General features: G+C 38.6%; 3 protein-coding genes across 3 annotated transcripts in view; all 3 read right to left on the bottom strand.

The window, feature by feature from the left end:
* The window catches only part of LOC107739858 (uncharacterized), a 9,384-nt gene extending 6,051 nt beyond the window's left edge, over nt 1-3,333 (bottom strand). Inside the window, exons 1-4 of the mRNA XM_016552074.1 lie at nt 3,180-3,333; nt 2,977-3,017; nt 2,799-2,873; nt 374-563 (exon numbers count right to left, since the gene is read on the bottom strand). Coding sequence (XP_016407560.1) covers nt 374-563; nt 2,799-2,873; nt 2,977-3,017; nt 3,180-3,246 — 373 coding nt within the window. The 5' untranslated portion in view covers nt 3,247-3,333. The remainder of the gene's footprint in view (nt 1-373; nt 564-2,798; nt 2,874-2,976; nt 3,018-3,179) is intronic.
* A 2,307-nt stretch (nt 3,334-5,640) lies between these two features.
* Nucleotides 5,641-9,341, bottom strand: LOC107739861 (ankyrin-1-like). The gene is made up of 2 exons (XM_016552076.1): nt 7,941-9,341; nt 5,641-6,492 (listed from the first exon to the last, which is right to left on the bottom strand). The coding sequence occupies exons 1-2, from the start codon at nt 9,339-9,341 to the stop codon at nt 5,641-5,643; spliced, it is 2,253 nt and encodes a 750-aa protein (XP_016407562.1).
* A 2,824-nt stretch (nt 9,342-12,165) lies between these two features.
* On the bottom strand, nt 12,166-14,172 carry LOC107739852 (transcription factor AP-1-like). The gene is made up of 2 exons (XM_016552063.1): nt 13,948-14,172; nt 12,166-13,779 (listed from the first exon to the last, which is right to left on the bottom strand). The coding sequence occupies exon 2, from the start codon at nt 13,777-13,779 to the stop codon at nt 12,856-12,858; it is 924 nt and encodes a 307-aa protein (XP_016407549.1). The 5' UTR covers nt 13,948-14,172; the 3' UTR covers nt 12,166-12,855.
* Between the last annotated feature and the right edge of the window lie 1,156 nt (nt 14,173-15,328).

Here is a 15,328-nt window from a genome sequence, read left to right as displayed (position 1 = left end):
GTCTCACACAAGGTTTTCAAATTACTTTAAGTTATTTAATGAAGAAATATGAAGGTGAGTACCTCACCTTCAGCATTATAATTATTTCACCCGCACCGGAGACTGAGCCGGTGCATGTCGTGCCACACCTCTCACGGGTCACGGCAGCGTCATCAGCTTGAGATCGTTTTTTTGAGATCGCCCTTTTTAGAGACCGCCGATCAAACATCCCAACGTGATTATCGGCCGATAGTGATCGGTAGCCGATCAATCGGAGCACCCCTAGTAAATTTTCAACAAATGTTTGTTTATTTTTTTGGGGTGAACTATTCCTTTAAATAGACAATGTTGGCATTGTCAAACAAAGACTGGTAATATAATAGCATAAACTAACAGGTGTTTTGATTGCTGACTGGATCCTGCCTCCTCTTGGCATATGCTCGAGGTTCCCAAGGCTTGTGTTTGCAGGTAGGGTCCAGGGAGCGTAGTTTCTTCAGGTAACGTTTGTATTCGGTCTCCAGTTCCTCAATATGCTGACGGAACTCATCTATCTTCCTCTCTGGGTAGTGAGATAACTGCGACTGCTGCAAAATACAGATGCTCAGATACAACTATTCGCAACTATTATCAGATATCAACAAATCGACGGATAAAAGTCTTCTCTTACCCAAATGTGTGAGACTCATGATCAAACAGAACATACATTCCACTTTTTGGTTTATGCATGACATGCAATGGATGCACAAGATCAGTATCAAAAACTGAGCTTGTTTTGGTCATGTATACTCACAAGTTTCATCTAATATAACTGACATGATACAAACATATAGCAAGACATAGTTTAAGTACACTGGCATGACCCAGCTGATGAGTCATTCTGCTGGTTTAACTGTAAGGCTTCAAGCTTATTACCATGTCAGGAGTTAACCTCTTATCTGGTCATCATATCATAGGCCTGAATCTGATGAAAATAAGCACAGTTTTAGCTTGGTCTCTCAGCCTGACCAGGTGAAAAGGGCCCCAAACCTCTTTAAAACCAGTCAACACACCCACCTGACCAGGACGGGAGACCAGAAAACCAGCAGAGCTGGGTAGATTACTTACAAATTGTAATCCATTACTGATTCCAAATTACACGACATAAATTGTAGTTAGAAACGTAATCCATTACATTACACATTTCAGGTAATATAATCAGACTACTTTTTGATTACTTTTGGCCTAACTTGTTTATCACATTGATTTAAATAAGATAATCTTGTACCATATTGATATAAAAATACAAAGAGTAAGAAGATATATTCCATTCGTTGTAATTAACAACAAAGTGCATTAAACGTTATATTACGCCAAGGTTTCCCAAACTGGGGTTTGTAAAGGTACTGCAGGGAATTTGCGAGTTTAATGAAAATGTAATCATTAATTAAATCATAAAAATGTCAAATTAAAATAAATCATTTTAAAATAACATAAATCGAAATAAAACAATGAATTGTTTTATTTGTTTACCTGCATGTCATGTGACCATTAACCAATGTCAGAGAACTGTGGACATGCAAATGTGATAATTATTAAATATTTATTTTAAAGTTTCAGGGGTACTTCATATTAGGTTAAAAAAAATTGGGAATGCCTGCATTACATGTAAATAAGAAATAATGTGAATTTGTGCATTTTATTGTGCTTGAAAGACAAAAGCCTTCCAAAGACATTGTAATAGATGGTTAAATAACCTACTGAGTGATCATTCAAATAAACATTAATGTGTTCATCAGTAGTTGATGCAATGTTGAAACACCTGATATGATTTTTGTAAATCCAGTGGTCAAATGTCAAATGCTGTGTAGCCACCCGACTAGTGAACTTTGTGTGAATGTCCACAAAACTGGAAAACTTTGAGTGTATATAAGCGGTAGATTATTTTAAAAAGGAACATTTAAAAGATGAAAAAGAGGAATTAGGGAGAATCAATAAATTATGAATAATTTATTGCTATTGTGTAATCATGTAATCAATAAAAAAGTAACTGTAGTCAAATGTAATTTAATCTAATTGCAAGTCCTTAATTTTTGGAATCTGATTACATGTAATCAGTAACTACCCTGCTCTGCAAACCAGACTGGGCTGGTTTAAGCAGTTAAGATCAGCAGGGGTGTTATTTGATATATAGATTACATTTATCATTTACAAGTATACAATGTATTAATTACATTTATAAAACCTTAAAAATTATTACAAAGTCTCTGTAATCACACCTTTTACAAGTATTGAATGTATTTCTCATTTTTAAAATATCTGTTCTGTTAAAATCTCAATCATATTTGCCAAGGGACTGCTGAGGCCGGTAAATACTACAAGAACAGCATTTCCCCCCCAAACATTTATTCCAAATAATACTAAAATAATTATTTAAAATAATTATTAATAATATTGTTAAGGAACCAGACTTGTTTAGAGGAATTGGAACCATATATTTTTTTAAATATTCATGATTCTCATAGTTATTTTATATTAAAAAATAATTATGAATTTAATCCGTAAATATGCATATATTAATTGGAAATTAACTGTTGTTATTTAAAGTAAAGCACATTCTGTACGTTACAATGTTCAATGATTGAAAGTTGCAATGCTACCTCTGCAAAAAAAGCTTCATTTAATTTAAATGAAATTCAATTATTTAGACGTTTCGTGTATGTATTATATAATTTTTTTCCTTTTCTTTTGTGCCTTAGGAAGTGTGGTTTCGTCCGATAAAGTGTATTCGCCGACAGATGATAGCCTTCTATTTTCCTACTTTTTCCATGTATGATTAGTACCTGCAGACAGTACTCTATCTCCTTCTTGATGCTCGGCATCCACTTCTTCACTGCTGCCACGGAGTTTAACGTTGCCTGCGTGTCAAAAGGTCCATTATTAAACAAGACAATGTTTTCATTTATGGCAAGCGGCCTCGTTGAAATGATAAGATACATGGCAACGAAAGAGATTTCTTACAAGCTTTGGCCTTGACACGTGGACATCTTTAATGCGACCCTCTGGAAACAGAACACAGATGCATTATGCCGCAAACTGACCGAGTGCGACAGAATGGGAGAACGCGTTGGCTTTACGCAGGCATTTATAGCGACTGCATTATCCGTCGTTTCACATTAGGGTCAATTCACTTGGTGTAAACAAACCATAAATGCGTCTCATACCCTCTCGCTCTTTCTGGAGCCACAGTCTGTTGAGTCTGCCACACTGCTTCTCTTCGTTTCTCGCCATTCCTGAAGCATTTCCGTCAACACGGGGTCACGTGACACGGCATTTCTTCTTGTTGTTGTTGTTGCTTTACGGCGGATCGCAGACTTATAAGTGAATTACCGCCACCTATCGCTCAAATGGACCATTGACACTCTATCTACAATCTCCTGATTAACCTACCAACCCACATGCAAACAACCTGGATTCTTGTACCCGCTTAGAGTCTTCTCATTCGGCGCTGCGTGTTCAGCTCCTCCGTCCACCCTCAGCCCTCTTAAGCGGGATTTGGAAAGAGAGAGAGAGAGAGAAAAAAAACACTTATACTTGCTTGTTCAACCCAGTTCTTCCCAAATACTGTAACAATAATGATTTAATGTTTCTTCCTGGATTTAATACATTCTTAATTATAAACTGCTCACCCTTATTCTCTAGTTCATCCTTCAACTCATTTCTTTCAACAGTATATTTCCTACAGTACATTATAACGTGTTCAACTGTTTCATTAACGTCACATACCTCACATAGCCCTGTTGGATGTTTACTTATTAAATGCATTGTACTGTTCAACCTTGTATGCCCCAGTAACAACCTTGTAATCATGTTCTCCTCAGTTCTGCACCAACCTGATACTCTTCCCCTATCCACTGTTGATTGTATATGATACAAATGCCTACCTTTGGTATCTATGTCCCAATACTGCTGCCATAATTTCCAAATATTCATTTTGATAATTGATTTAATTTCTGACCTACTAAGAGGAATCTGAATATCAACTATTTCTCGTTCTATGGCCTTTTTTGCTAAATTATCTGCTTCTTCATTACCTCTCAACCCAATATGTGCCGGGACCCACAGAAACTGAACTTTTATACTATTTTGCTTAAGTGAATATAATTCTTGAAAAATCTCTATTATCATATCTTGTCTTATTTCTGACTTCTGCTGATTCAAACTTATTATGGCTGAACTTGAGTCTGAACATATTACTGCCTTGGATATTTTAACTTCACTAATCCACCTTATTGCCATAATTATTGCAAACATTTCTCCAGTAAACACTGATAAACAATCTGATATTCTACTGCTCTTATTTACTTTTAACTTTGGTATTACAAATGCAGCGCCCACATGACCCGTTTTTGGATCCTTTGAGGCATCTGTGAAAATGTGCATATATTCTCCATACCTTGACCCCATATATTCCCTTACATCATATACCTCTGTTTCGTAAGCCCATTTCCTTTTGCCTTCTTTCTAATAAACTAAGATCAACTTTTGGTTGGGGCATAACGCACATTGGCACTGGAGATAAAGGAATTATTGGAGCATATCCTACCTCTTCCAGTCTCATATCTCTTACTAATTTCCCCACTCTCCAACCAAAACTATTACACTCTTTCTTCATGTGTTCCCAACTAGGTCTTAACACTTTCTTTGTAGGGTGATTTTCACTCTGACCTCTTAAATTTGCCCAATAGGATACTATTAACTGTTGTCTTCTTATCTGTAATGGCATTTCTCCCATCTCTACTTGAAGAGCTGAAACTGGAGAAGTAAGAAACGCTTCACAACAAATTCTTAGGGCTTGAGACTGAATTCTATCCCATTTAATTTAATTAGATTTATTTGCAGAGCCATATACTAAACAACCATAATCCATTATAGATCTTATCATGTATATATATATATAGATTATTTAACCCCGTATGTGTAAAATATTACGTTTATGTCAGTTTTATAATTTTTAGTTGTCACAAATACCGTTTGAGTAAGTATAATTATAAATGTTAAGTCAAACGTCCGATTATAGCTAGGCTATGCAAATGTGTTTTCTCTAAAAGTGGCGTTTTATATAAAACGTTTCAACAAAACCATCTTAGACGTTTTGTGAATTCTGTCCCCAAAACTGACATTTCCAGGCATGAATGGATTAATGCTCAGTAGTTTTTTTGTAGGCAAGACTTTAAGTTATGTCTTTACAGAAATTGTCTTCTAAAAAGAAATATAACCTGAGAAATATGTATTAGAGTAAAACGTGTGACTAGCTAGCGCCGTTTTCCCATATTTACATCAGCTTTTCTGCTGCTTTGTGCGTTTATCTAACCTCAGAAATTGCATGTATTATATCATATATTTTAGATACTGTTAAAATGCGAAGTTCCTAAATACTGTGTTTGAGGGACACCTATTGACGAAACTACGAATTGCTTTATTAGATCAACGATACGTATACAGTAGCCTACATTACTACCATTAAGTGTTAGGTAATACTAGTGTACGTTATGCTAATTATGACAGTTTCTGTTGTACTTTAAATGCAATGTTTGTAAAATTAGTCTAATGATGCAGAAAAGTGAAAGCTGCTAGCTACTTATGACCTTCTGATAAACATATTTATGCTAGTTTTGTTTAGTTTTATTTTACAAGGAACATCTTCCTCTTTAGCAGGGTACTTATGTTCTGGTGAGCCTGTGTTTCCTCTGCCTCTGCCACCTGAAGGGCTGTTTTATTCACATTATTAGGTGCCTGTAGGTTCGCTCGTTCTCCATTTGTCCAGTTTATTAGTCTCTGTACTGTTCCAACATGCCCGTCACGGCAAGCGCAGTGCAGCGGTGTGTCTTTATTGTTATCCATTGAGTTGATCTTCGCTCCGTTCTCCAGTAAAAGGCCCACCAGCAGCTCATGGCCATGCTCTGCAGCTAAATGCAGAGGAGTCCTCCTCCACACGTTCTTATCATCCACATTCTTGCTCTTACCAGATGCGAGAAGAACACCAGCTGCTCTTTCCTTCCCGTTTCGAGCAGTGTGATGCAGAGGAGAGCAGCCATCCATGTCCTTAGCTCCAACTTTAGCTTTACCGGCCAGCAGCGCTGAAACTGCCTTAGTGTGTCCCTCCATTGCAGCCAGGTGCAGTGGGGTCTTCTTCTCTTTTTCAGTGGCATTGGCGTCACTCCCAGCAGCGAGCAGCAACTGTATGACGCTCACTTCACCTTGTGCTGCCGCACAGTGCAGTGCTGTTCTTCCCTGTTTGTCTTTGACATGGATGTCGGCCTTGCCCTCCAGCAGTTGGGCGACCGCTTCAGTGTGGCCGCTCTGGCTGGCGAGGTGCAGGGGAGTAAGCCCATCCTGGGTGACAGAGTTAATCTGAGCCCCCACACGCAACAACAGTGCCATCAACGCTGGCTGGTTATGTAATGCACTTAGATGGAGAGGGGTCTGATCTTTAGGGCCAGTGATGTTGGGGTCTATGCCCTTATCCAACAATATCTGGGGCAGAACAGAAGATATCACATTTTGTATTAAAATAAATATCACTTAACATGTAGTTTAGTGTCCCAAAGGGCAATTTATTAGTCTAATTCTCTGTTTCAGGGTTTTTTAAAACTTTTTGATGCCCAGGATGATGCCCCCAAATATGATGACATCAGCTTTCATCACCCATAAAAATTGCATTTATTTTCCCCATATGCTTTAGATAATTCTTTAATGCACCCCTGCAAAGGACCCAAAATATAAAGGCAGCTGTGTAATTTCATAAATAAAACACCTTAAAATTCGGTGAGAACCTTATTTATATATGTGATGTTATAAACATAACATGTTTTCTTTCTAAATTACAAACACATTATTTTGTGTTTGTTTGTTTGCCATTATAAAAAAAAAAATTAAAATATTATAAATGTTAATCTTGTAAGTTGCAGCATTTCCCCCTACTAAGTAATAATAGATGTATAAACCTTTAAAATAGTAAATACATAAAAATATCAATATGAAATAAAATAAATTATTTCTTAACATATTTATTTTATTATTATATATACTAAATGTGTATTTAATTATGGTTTACTGACTTTATTAATTTTTATTTTATTTTAATTAAAGACTAGGGCTGTCAATATAATAAAATTATCATAATTAGTCTCTTGATTTCTGACCAGACAGCAGAATAAAACAGTAAATATCAAATATCAAATCAGTATCAATATCAAATTCATTAAACAAAATAAATGAATTAATGAATAAATAAACAAATATTGCATTCAATTATTTCATTAATTAAAAGTTAACTTTGGGAGCCCTAAAAATAATTTTTTTAAATCTTGTTGTCTATTTTTCCTCTAAAATCCTTCATGAACCCCAATACATTCCTCATGTGGACCCCACAACTCCATTTTGAAAATCCATGCTCAACTCTAAATCTAATTTAGACTTGACTACTAGTTGTGAACAAACAATAGATGATAAATAATTATTTTAAATATGATAAAGCATTTATTTATTTATTTAATTTTTTTTAATAACATGAAATTTTAAAAAAGTAATTTACCTGTGCTATTTGCATACTGCCGCTTTGGATAGCCAGGTGAAGACCAGAGATCTGGTTTGGTAGTCTCTCATCCAGTCTGGCCTTTTTTGAAACCAGTACTTTGAAGGCCTCAGCATTTCCCAGCTCTGCGGCTAGAAGCATAGGTGTGTATCCAAGCTCATTACAACTATTAACATCCACACCATGATCAATAAGACCCCAATACATTCCTCATGTGGACCCCACAACTCCATTTTGAAAATCCATGCTCAACTCTAAATCTAATTTAGACTTGACTACTAGTTGTGAACAAACAATAGATGATAAATAATTATTTTAAATATGATAAAGCATTTATTTATTTATTTAATTTTTTTTAATAACATGAAATTTTAAAAAAGTAATTTACCTGTGCTATTTGCATACTGCCGCTTTGGATAGCCAGGTGAAGACCAGAGATCTGGTTTGGTAGTCTCTCATCCAGTCTGGCCTTTTTTGAGACCAGTACTTTGAAGGCCTCAGCATTTCCCAGCTCTGCGGCTAGAAGCATAGGTGTGTATCCAAGCTCATTACAACTATTAACATCCGCACCATGATCAATAAGCGCAGCCACGACCCCGTCCAAGTTCCTCCGTACCGCTTTAAAAAGAGCAGAGGTGATCTCATTCTGAGACATGGACTTCTGGACATACTTCAAAAACAGAGAGAGTAGAGACTTCCTGTTCAGCTCAAAAGCAGCATCCACAATCATAGGGTCCACCTGGGCTCCGGCCTTCAACAGCACGGTGGCGGTTTTCTCATTTCCATGGCGGACAGCGTGATAGAGAGCCGTCTTCCTTCGGCCATCTCTGGTATCTACTAAAGCGCCGTTTCGCAGAAGAACCTGTGCCAGTGTTGCGTCATCCTCATTGGCTGCCATGTGCAGAACTGTTGTCTGGTTCTTGAGGCTTTTCTTCTCCTCATGCACTAGAGCTTTGACCATACTCTCGTGTCCATTTTGAGCAGCCAAATGCAAAGGAGTCTTTGACATTTGGTCAGTTGCATGGATGTCTGCACCAGCCTTCGCAAGGGCCAGAGCAACAGCAGTATGGCCTCGTTCTGACGCTCTGTGCAGGGCAGTACGACCCTCCCTGTCCTTCAGGTTCAGTTTCGACCCTTGTCTGAGCAGAAAGTACACAATTGCCTCCTTACCATGTTCAGCAGCGAGATGCAGCAGAGTATCAGTGGACGAGAGAGCAGTATTGACATCCAAACCTTTGAGCAGCTCCTGGAGGAGATATAGATCACCTGAGGATATGGCTTTGAGGATGGCATCATGCTCACTTTCAGCTTTGGGGATTTTATTTATTTGTTCTCTTGAAGATGTAGCCTTATTTGTTATTGAATTCGGTTGGATTCTTTCAGGAGTAAGCTCCTTGTTGGATTTTGAGTATTTGACAAGACCTTGTTTGTCCTTCTCCAGCAGGTATCCTATCAGCTGTCTCCGTGCATCTTTAATGCCCTCATTAACCCCTCCTACATAAGTTCTCATATGCTGGTAAAGGTCAGGTTCCACTTGTTTCAGACAAGGGTAGAAGAAGAGACGGCAGGCGCGCTCTCCTCTCGAGATCAAGATGTTTAGCATCCTGGAGTTCTTTTCCTCTCGCACAGTGATGCTGGACATCAGTGCTCGGCTGTCAGGTTGAAGAACGCCATTTGAAATGAGGAGATCCAGCAAATCCTCTGTATTCAAAATGCCACTGACCAGCTCGTTTTTCTTCATCCGAATTACTTCGATCGCATAGGGATTGGTAAAGCTAGTTGAACCCATGTCAGCCTCTAAAGGAAAGCAGTGAGCTTCTGAAAACTGAAATGTGTGGACCTGAAGTAGAGCTGCTCCTAAAAGAACTTCATTCTCTTTATCACTAAGAACAAACTGTCTCTTAGCAACAAGATATAAAGTAAACAAAAGTAAAAATCAGAATTGCTATTTGTAACTTCCTGATATAAATTATTAATATTTAAAACCGTGAAGCAATAAAAAGCACATTTGTGATCTATTTTGGTAATTACATTTGAACATTTTTGATAAAATGAACCTGCTGCAGATGAATAGTGAATTTCTCTGTTTAGATTTCCTGCCTTATCTAATATTACAAGAAACTATACAACATGGATACTGTAACCATGACATGAATTGTCTTTTGTATTTGAGTTTATAGTGTTAGAACAACAGTGCCCTAGCAGTTTTTTCAGATATTACCACCCTTGTGAAAAAGAAGTGAGCTTAATTGTATTTAATATGCACTTGTAATATACTTCAAATTAATGAAATAAAAGGCCACCTAAGTGTACTTAAAGTACACTTTTAAATTATAATTTTTTTCATAATCTTTTGTGACTTTAAAGAAATGCACTTATTTTGATGTGTTGTCTAAGATACAAAAGCACTTGAAATATTAATATATTTTAAATGTACTAAATTGCAACTTCATCATTTATAAATATGTAACCACAAATATATTTACTTAGTCCTCCTACTTAAGTAGGTCAAAAAACACCTTCAGTTAATTGTATTTAATAGAAATGACTATAATTAATTTTCATTTATTGCAATTATATATAATATATAAATTATATATATTAAAATAATTATATATAATTATCTTATAATATTACATTCAGTTCCCCCTAGGTATATTCTTGTAAAGTATTTTATTTCTGTAAAAAGTTCTTTTTAAAAGTATGCTAAAGTGTTTTTTTTGTTGTTTTTTTTTTACAAGGGCGGAAGTTTATCTTTTTTAAATTCTGCTACTTATGAGCAAATTGCCATACTTCTAAATGTTATTAATGCTATAAATGATACTTCTACCACACTAACAGGCTAATCTGACTGACACTTTTTCAAATATTGTACAAGGACAAAAAAATGATCCTTTTCATGTTAAACTTATTGTCAAATTAAAACAAGTTCATTATGATTTTGTCATCTTAAAAGACAACATTTACTACGCATGACCACATGACATTGTGTAATATTTGTTCTGTAAATAGCATAAAGCAGGTTGCTTTCAGTGAAACATTTTGTTTTTGTCAATAGAATATATGTAGTGCATTCTAGTACAGTCCTTGCTTCACTTTGCGTTATTGTATTTTGATAATGCGCTGGATCATTGATCAACCCCCTCGTTCCCAAACTAAAAGTGCACTAAAGGTCTGTGTGTCAGTCTTATGGAGATTAGTCCGAGCCGAGGAGTTCCTCTTCCAGTAACACACGCCCACTAGTTCAGATGACGTGAGTCTTCCGACCGCGCGCTTGCCTAATATGGACAGGTAGGTGCCGGTTTTCCGGTATGATGTCATCGTTTGCCTAGTTTTGGCAGTGAAATAAGAGGATCTAAAAGATGCTAAATATTAATCAGTGTTGGTGACCTGAATATGAAAATAGCGTTTTACTTGCCTCTTTTGTGTGTGGGGACACACGTAAAAAAGAAAGAAAAAGAAAATACAGGCAATACAGGCTTGCGATCATAAGTGCGAATTAAAAACATTTCATATGTATTTGACTAACGGAGAGATCGATTATGATCACTTTATGCATGTATATCATAGTCATTAATTTAAAATACGTTTTTTAAAAAGATATTTTCGTTAAAAGGGATAATATAAATGCTGATATATTCACCCCCTGTAATGTGTTCTTTTGAAGGAAGACTGGTTTCTTTGGGCGTTTAGTCAAGCAGACGTTAACAGTCTCTGAAAATCCCCATAACTGCTCTGAGCAGAATCCAAGAAACTGAAATCACAAACTCGGCATCTATCCAAGCGGCTGCTTCAGATTTACCGAATGCAAGCCGACGGCGCCCTCTACTGGTGCAAAGAGGATTGCAGCTGAAATTGCGTTTACTGAACACCTTTGTCGGCATACATGCACGAACCACAGAGAACTTTATTTATTTATTTATTTTTGTTGAGTTGACACAATAATTAGCCCATGATTAAAGCAATGCAATTTGTTTTAACAATTTACTACTACATTGAATAATTGTTTGTTTATTGCGGTGTTATTGCATTTGAAAGTTAATAATTTCCCTGTTTTAATATATTTTATATAATTTGGATTTGACATTTCAACCAGTTCAGATTCAGAATACGTATTGCCATATTTATTAGGCTACTATTTAATAACTATTATGGGTTCTTGACTATTATTGTTGTTTTTGACTTTTTTTTTACATCCTTTGCTTGAATTCAAACCTGTATGTGGACTGCCAAACAAGCGGTTTCTCCTAAAACATGTTACTACAAGTTTGTCTTGGTGAACACACAAACACACACGCGCGTGCGCGTTTACCTAGCTATCTAAATGGGGACATTGCATAGACTTCTATTGTTTTTATATAGATAGTTATACACTTTTTAACCTAACCCCACCCCTACCCCTCACAGAAAACTTTCTGCATTTTTACAATCTCAAAAAAAACTTTGTTTACTTTCTTTTTATACCAGTTGTACAAATGAGGACGTCCCCAAATGGAGGTTTTTGGGGATTTTGTCAGGTTTCGCTCACTTTTGGGTACAAATTTGTCCCCAAAATATATTTAAGTAGGTACACACACACACACACACGACCTCCATTAAGACAACAGAGACGGTTTTTCTTTTCACATACTTTATTACAGTTCATAAATATTGATTAGTTTCTGAGGTGCTCAGAAAACAAACATAAACAATTATATTGTACTTTACTTACAAATGGTAAACTTAAGTACTCCTGGTTGATCTTATTTACAAATAACAATGAGTGAAACCTCATTAATGAACTTTTTCAGAAAAAAAGAAACTGCTGATGTTGGACTAACTCAAAGAAAAAGTCAATTCCATTCAGTTTAAGAACAAAAAGTACAACATGTAACGCAGAAGTCAGGCAGCTTTTATCAAAAGTTTAGCGGACACAACTTCCTGCTTGGTGAGCCAGACATTTTTCTCCCTTTTGTACTGTAGTCACATCCCCTGTTTTACTCCTATAATACTGAGTGCTCCTTTGAAGCGTATAGGTCCATGCACAACCTGGTCGAAGTGAACAAGGATAAGTCTCTTTTCTCGTCAGAAAGTAAAACGTGTAACAGAGTGAGTCTCATGCTCTCTGTCGCTGTCGGACCGAGTTCGTGAAGTTTTGCACTCCCCAAAAGTCCAGCCAGAACATCCTTTTACGGCACGCGGCCGGCCGGACGCTCCCGGTCCCAGCGGGCTAATGCAGCAGTCGCGCGGGCTCGCAGACATTTAGCCCCTGATGTTTGTCACTTGCGTCTATTTAAGTGAACTCAAATGTCCTTCGGTTCTTTTCAGAACGTCTGCAGCTGTTGCGTCAACATAAGCTGGCAGCCGCTGTTGACGTGGTTCATGACTTTCTGCTTGAGCTGGGCCACTTGCTCGCGCAGCATGTTTGCGGTGGACGCCAGCTCGGAGTTCTGGGACTTCAGGGTCTTGACTTTATCCTCCAGCCGGGAGATCCTCTCAAGTTTCCTCTTCCGGCATTTGGATGCGGCGACTCGGTTCCTCATCCGCTTTCTCTCGGCTTTAATCCGCTCCTGGCTCTCCATGTCGATGGGGGAGAGAGGTGGGGTCTCGCCGGGCATCTCGGGCACCGTTTGGGGCTCCTCTTTCAGCGCCTGAAGCCGCGGGTGCTGGACGGGCAGCTGCGTGTTCACGGTGTGCTGCGGCGGGGCGCTCGTGTAGTTCATCGCTGGGTTGGTGGTGCTGATGGCGGGGTTGAAAGTGTTCAGGTCCGCGTACACGGGCGGGTCGGGGCGCATGGATGAACTGTACACCGCGCCACCTGCCATGGACGAAACGGGTGCCATGCTGTTGTTGATGGTGGTTCGGGGAGCCGACGTGACGTTGGGAATGTGCTGGTGATGCAGCTCGGCCAGTGCCCTCACGAAGCCATCCGCGAAGCCCTCCTGCTCGTCCGTCACGTTCTTGGGACACAGAAACTGGGTCGGAGTCGGCGTTGTAGTGATCAGGCCGTTGCTGGACTGGATGATGAGCCGCTCCAGCTCCGGCGAAGCCAGTTTGAGCAGCCCCACGTCGGGGGAGGTGAGGATGTCGTTGGCTTTGGCCCTCAGGTGGGGCTTCAGGTTGCCAGCGGGGTCGGTCAGATTCAGCGTCATGTTGTGTTTCAGAACCTTGTGGTTGTATCCAAAAGTAGCGCTGTCATGCTGAGAGAAAGCGCCGTTTAGAGAGTCGTCGTAGAAAGTAGTTTCCATCTTGGTAGACATAGAAGAGAAAACGAAACTTTTTAGTTCAAAAGTAGTCTTTCACAAACTCAAGCACTAAAGCAAGTGTCCGCTTTCAGAAACAAGCGCCGCGCTCTCAGAGACAAAAGCGAGAAGAAGCGCAAAGTTCGTAAACTCCCCGTCCCGCGAGAAACTTACTGCGTAAAAGTGATCGCCCAGCGTCCCGAGCTCTTCTTCTCGCGGACAGAACGCTCTTCCACCGTACAGCTCAGAGATGCCAAAGGACAAACAGCGCCGAGCCGAGAAGTTTTCTTGTTTATTTTAGTTTGAGTTGTGTTGCCTAGATGTTTCACTGTGGCGAGATCTGTATACTCTGAGCTTCTCCAGCGTGGAGGCAAACCTTATCTGCTACCGCTGCCCCACTAAAAATAGCAATGATGTCATGCGCGCCGTCTCTTATTGGCTGGAGGCGATTTACTGGGCGTTCCACAATTTCAGATAAGGCGCGTTGCCTAGACGACCACCCAGAAGATTCATCTCGCGGTGGCTGATGGGATGAGGTAATGCTGTAAGTCGACGATGCGGTGCATTGTGGGATTACGTATTGTTTTTGAATATCTGGTTACCCGCTTAGCTGTTTTAGACCGTGGCCGTGGCGGGATACAAAGAAGCCGAGTTCTGTACAACGTGCTACTTTTATAACTCAAACTTTCACTTTAATAGACGTCACGAGGTTTAGTTTGAGAAGAGGCAGCAAGTGTATGAAGAGTTGGGCAGTTTCACAAGACTCCTAATAACATGTAAACTGTCAGGATTCTAGGACGAGTTTTGATATAAATGGGAGTTGTTTAAATAGGTTAAAATACATTTTGTGGCGCCAAGGAACAGGGCAATAGTCTGGTGTTTTATGGCAAAGTGCATTTGCCCCGTCAGCGTCAGCCAATGGTTTTGAAAAGGGGCGTGTCATATTGTGGAGTGACAGCGTGCCACAAGGTCCATCGGCCGTCTCACTGACAGTCCCTAGAGACCCTCTCAAAAGGACATACACCCATGTTAAACGTCACTGTTTAAACCACAACCGCAAACTGATCGAATTCAACGTGACAATCACTAAGTGACATTATATAATGATGAACTTTACTTGGGGATATTTTCTCTTGGTTTCTATGAGTTTTAAACCTATGCAAATATGTAATTATACGTTTATTTGCATTTTATGTTGCGATGGATATGTGTAGGTACATTTGTAACTATAATTGTTGCCGTAAACTATTACATAAAAGTATCTCTGATTCTACAATTTTATGTAGGAAAACCATGAATAAATAAAGCAATCTGAGCAATAGTACATCTGATAAGATCGTTTTTATTGACAACCAGGACTTGTCGATGGTCTCTGGCACATTTCGCTTTGTTGCGACAGATCAAGTGCTCGAGCACGTAAACATGACATTAAGCGTCCCTTTAGTAAACATATCCACTGTGCATTTAAAATAAATCGATGATGATGACGATTACTATTACTACTACTACTACAACTACTACAATAAATAAATAAAAGAATTACGAACAATATATA

Source organism: Sinocyclocheilus rhinocerous, unplaced genomic scaffold (genome assembly GCF_001515625.1).
Source record: "Sinocyclocheilus rhinocerous isolate Xijiao unplaced genomic scaffold, SAMN03320098_v1.1 scaffold885, whole genome shotgun sequence".
NCBI lineage: Eukaryota > Metazoa > Chordata > Actinopteri > Cypriniformes > Cyprinidae > Sinocyclocheilus > Sinocyclocheilus rhinocerous.
Note: the sequence above shows the minus strand (reverse complement) of the source record. Positions and strands in the feature narration are given on the sequence as shown.

Bases quoted from the DNA above. Each gene is read 5' to 3' on its own strand.
- LOC107739861 (XM_016552076.1), bottom strand. From the start codon at position 9,341: ATGGGTTCAACTAGCTTTACCAATCCCTATGCGATCGAAGTAATTCGG. The intron at 6,493-7,940 runs GTAAATTACTTT...GTTCTGCCCCAG, and splicing joins GCAGTATGCAAATAGCACAG to ATATTGTTGGATAAGGGCAT.
- LOC107739852 (XM_016552063.1), bottom strand. From the start codon at position 13,779: ATGGAAACTACTTTCTACGACGACTCTCTAAACGGCGCTTTCTCTCAG.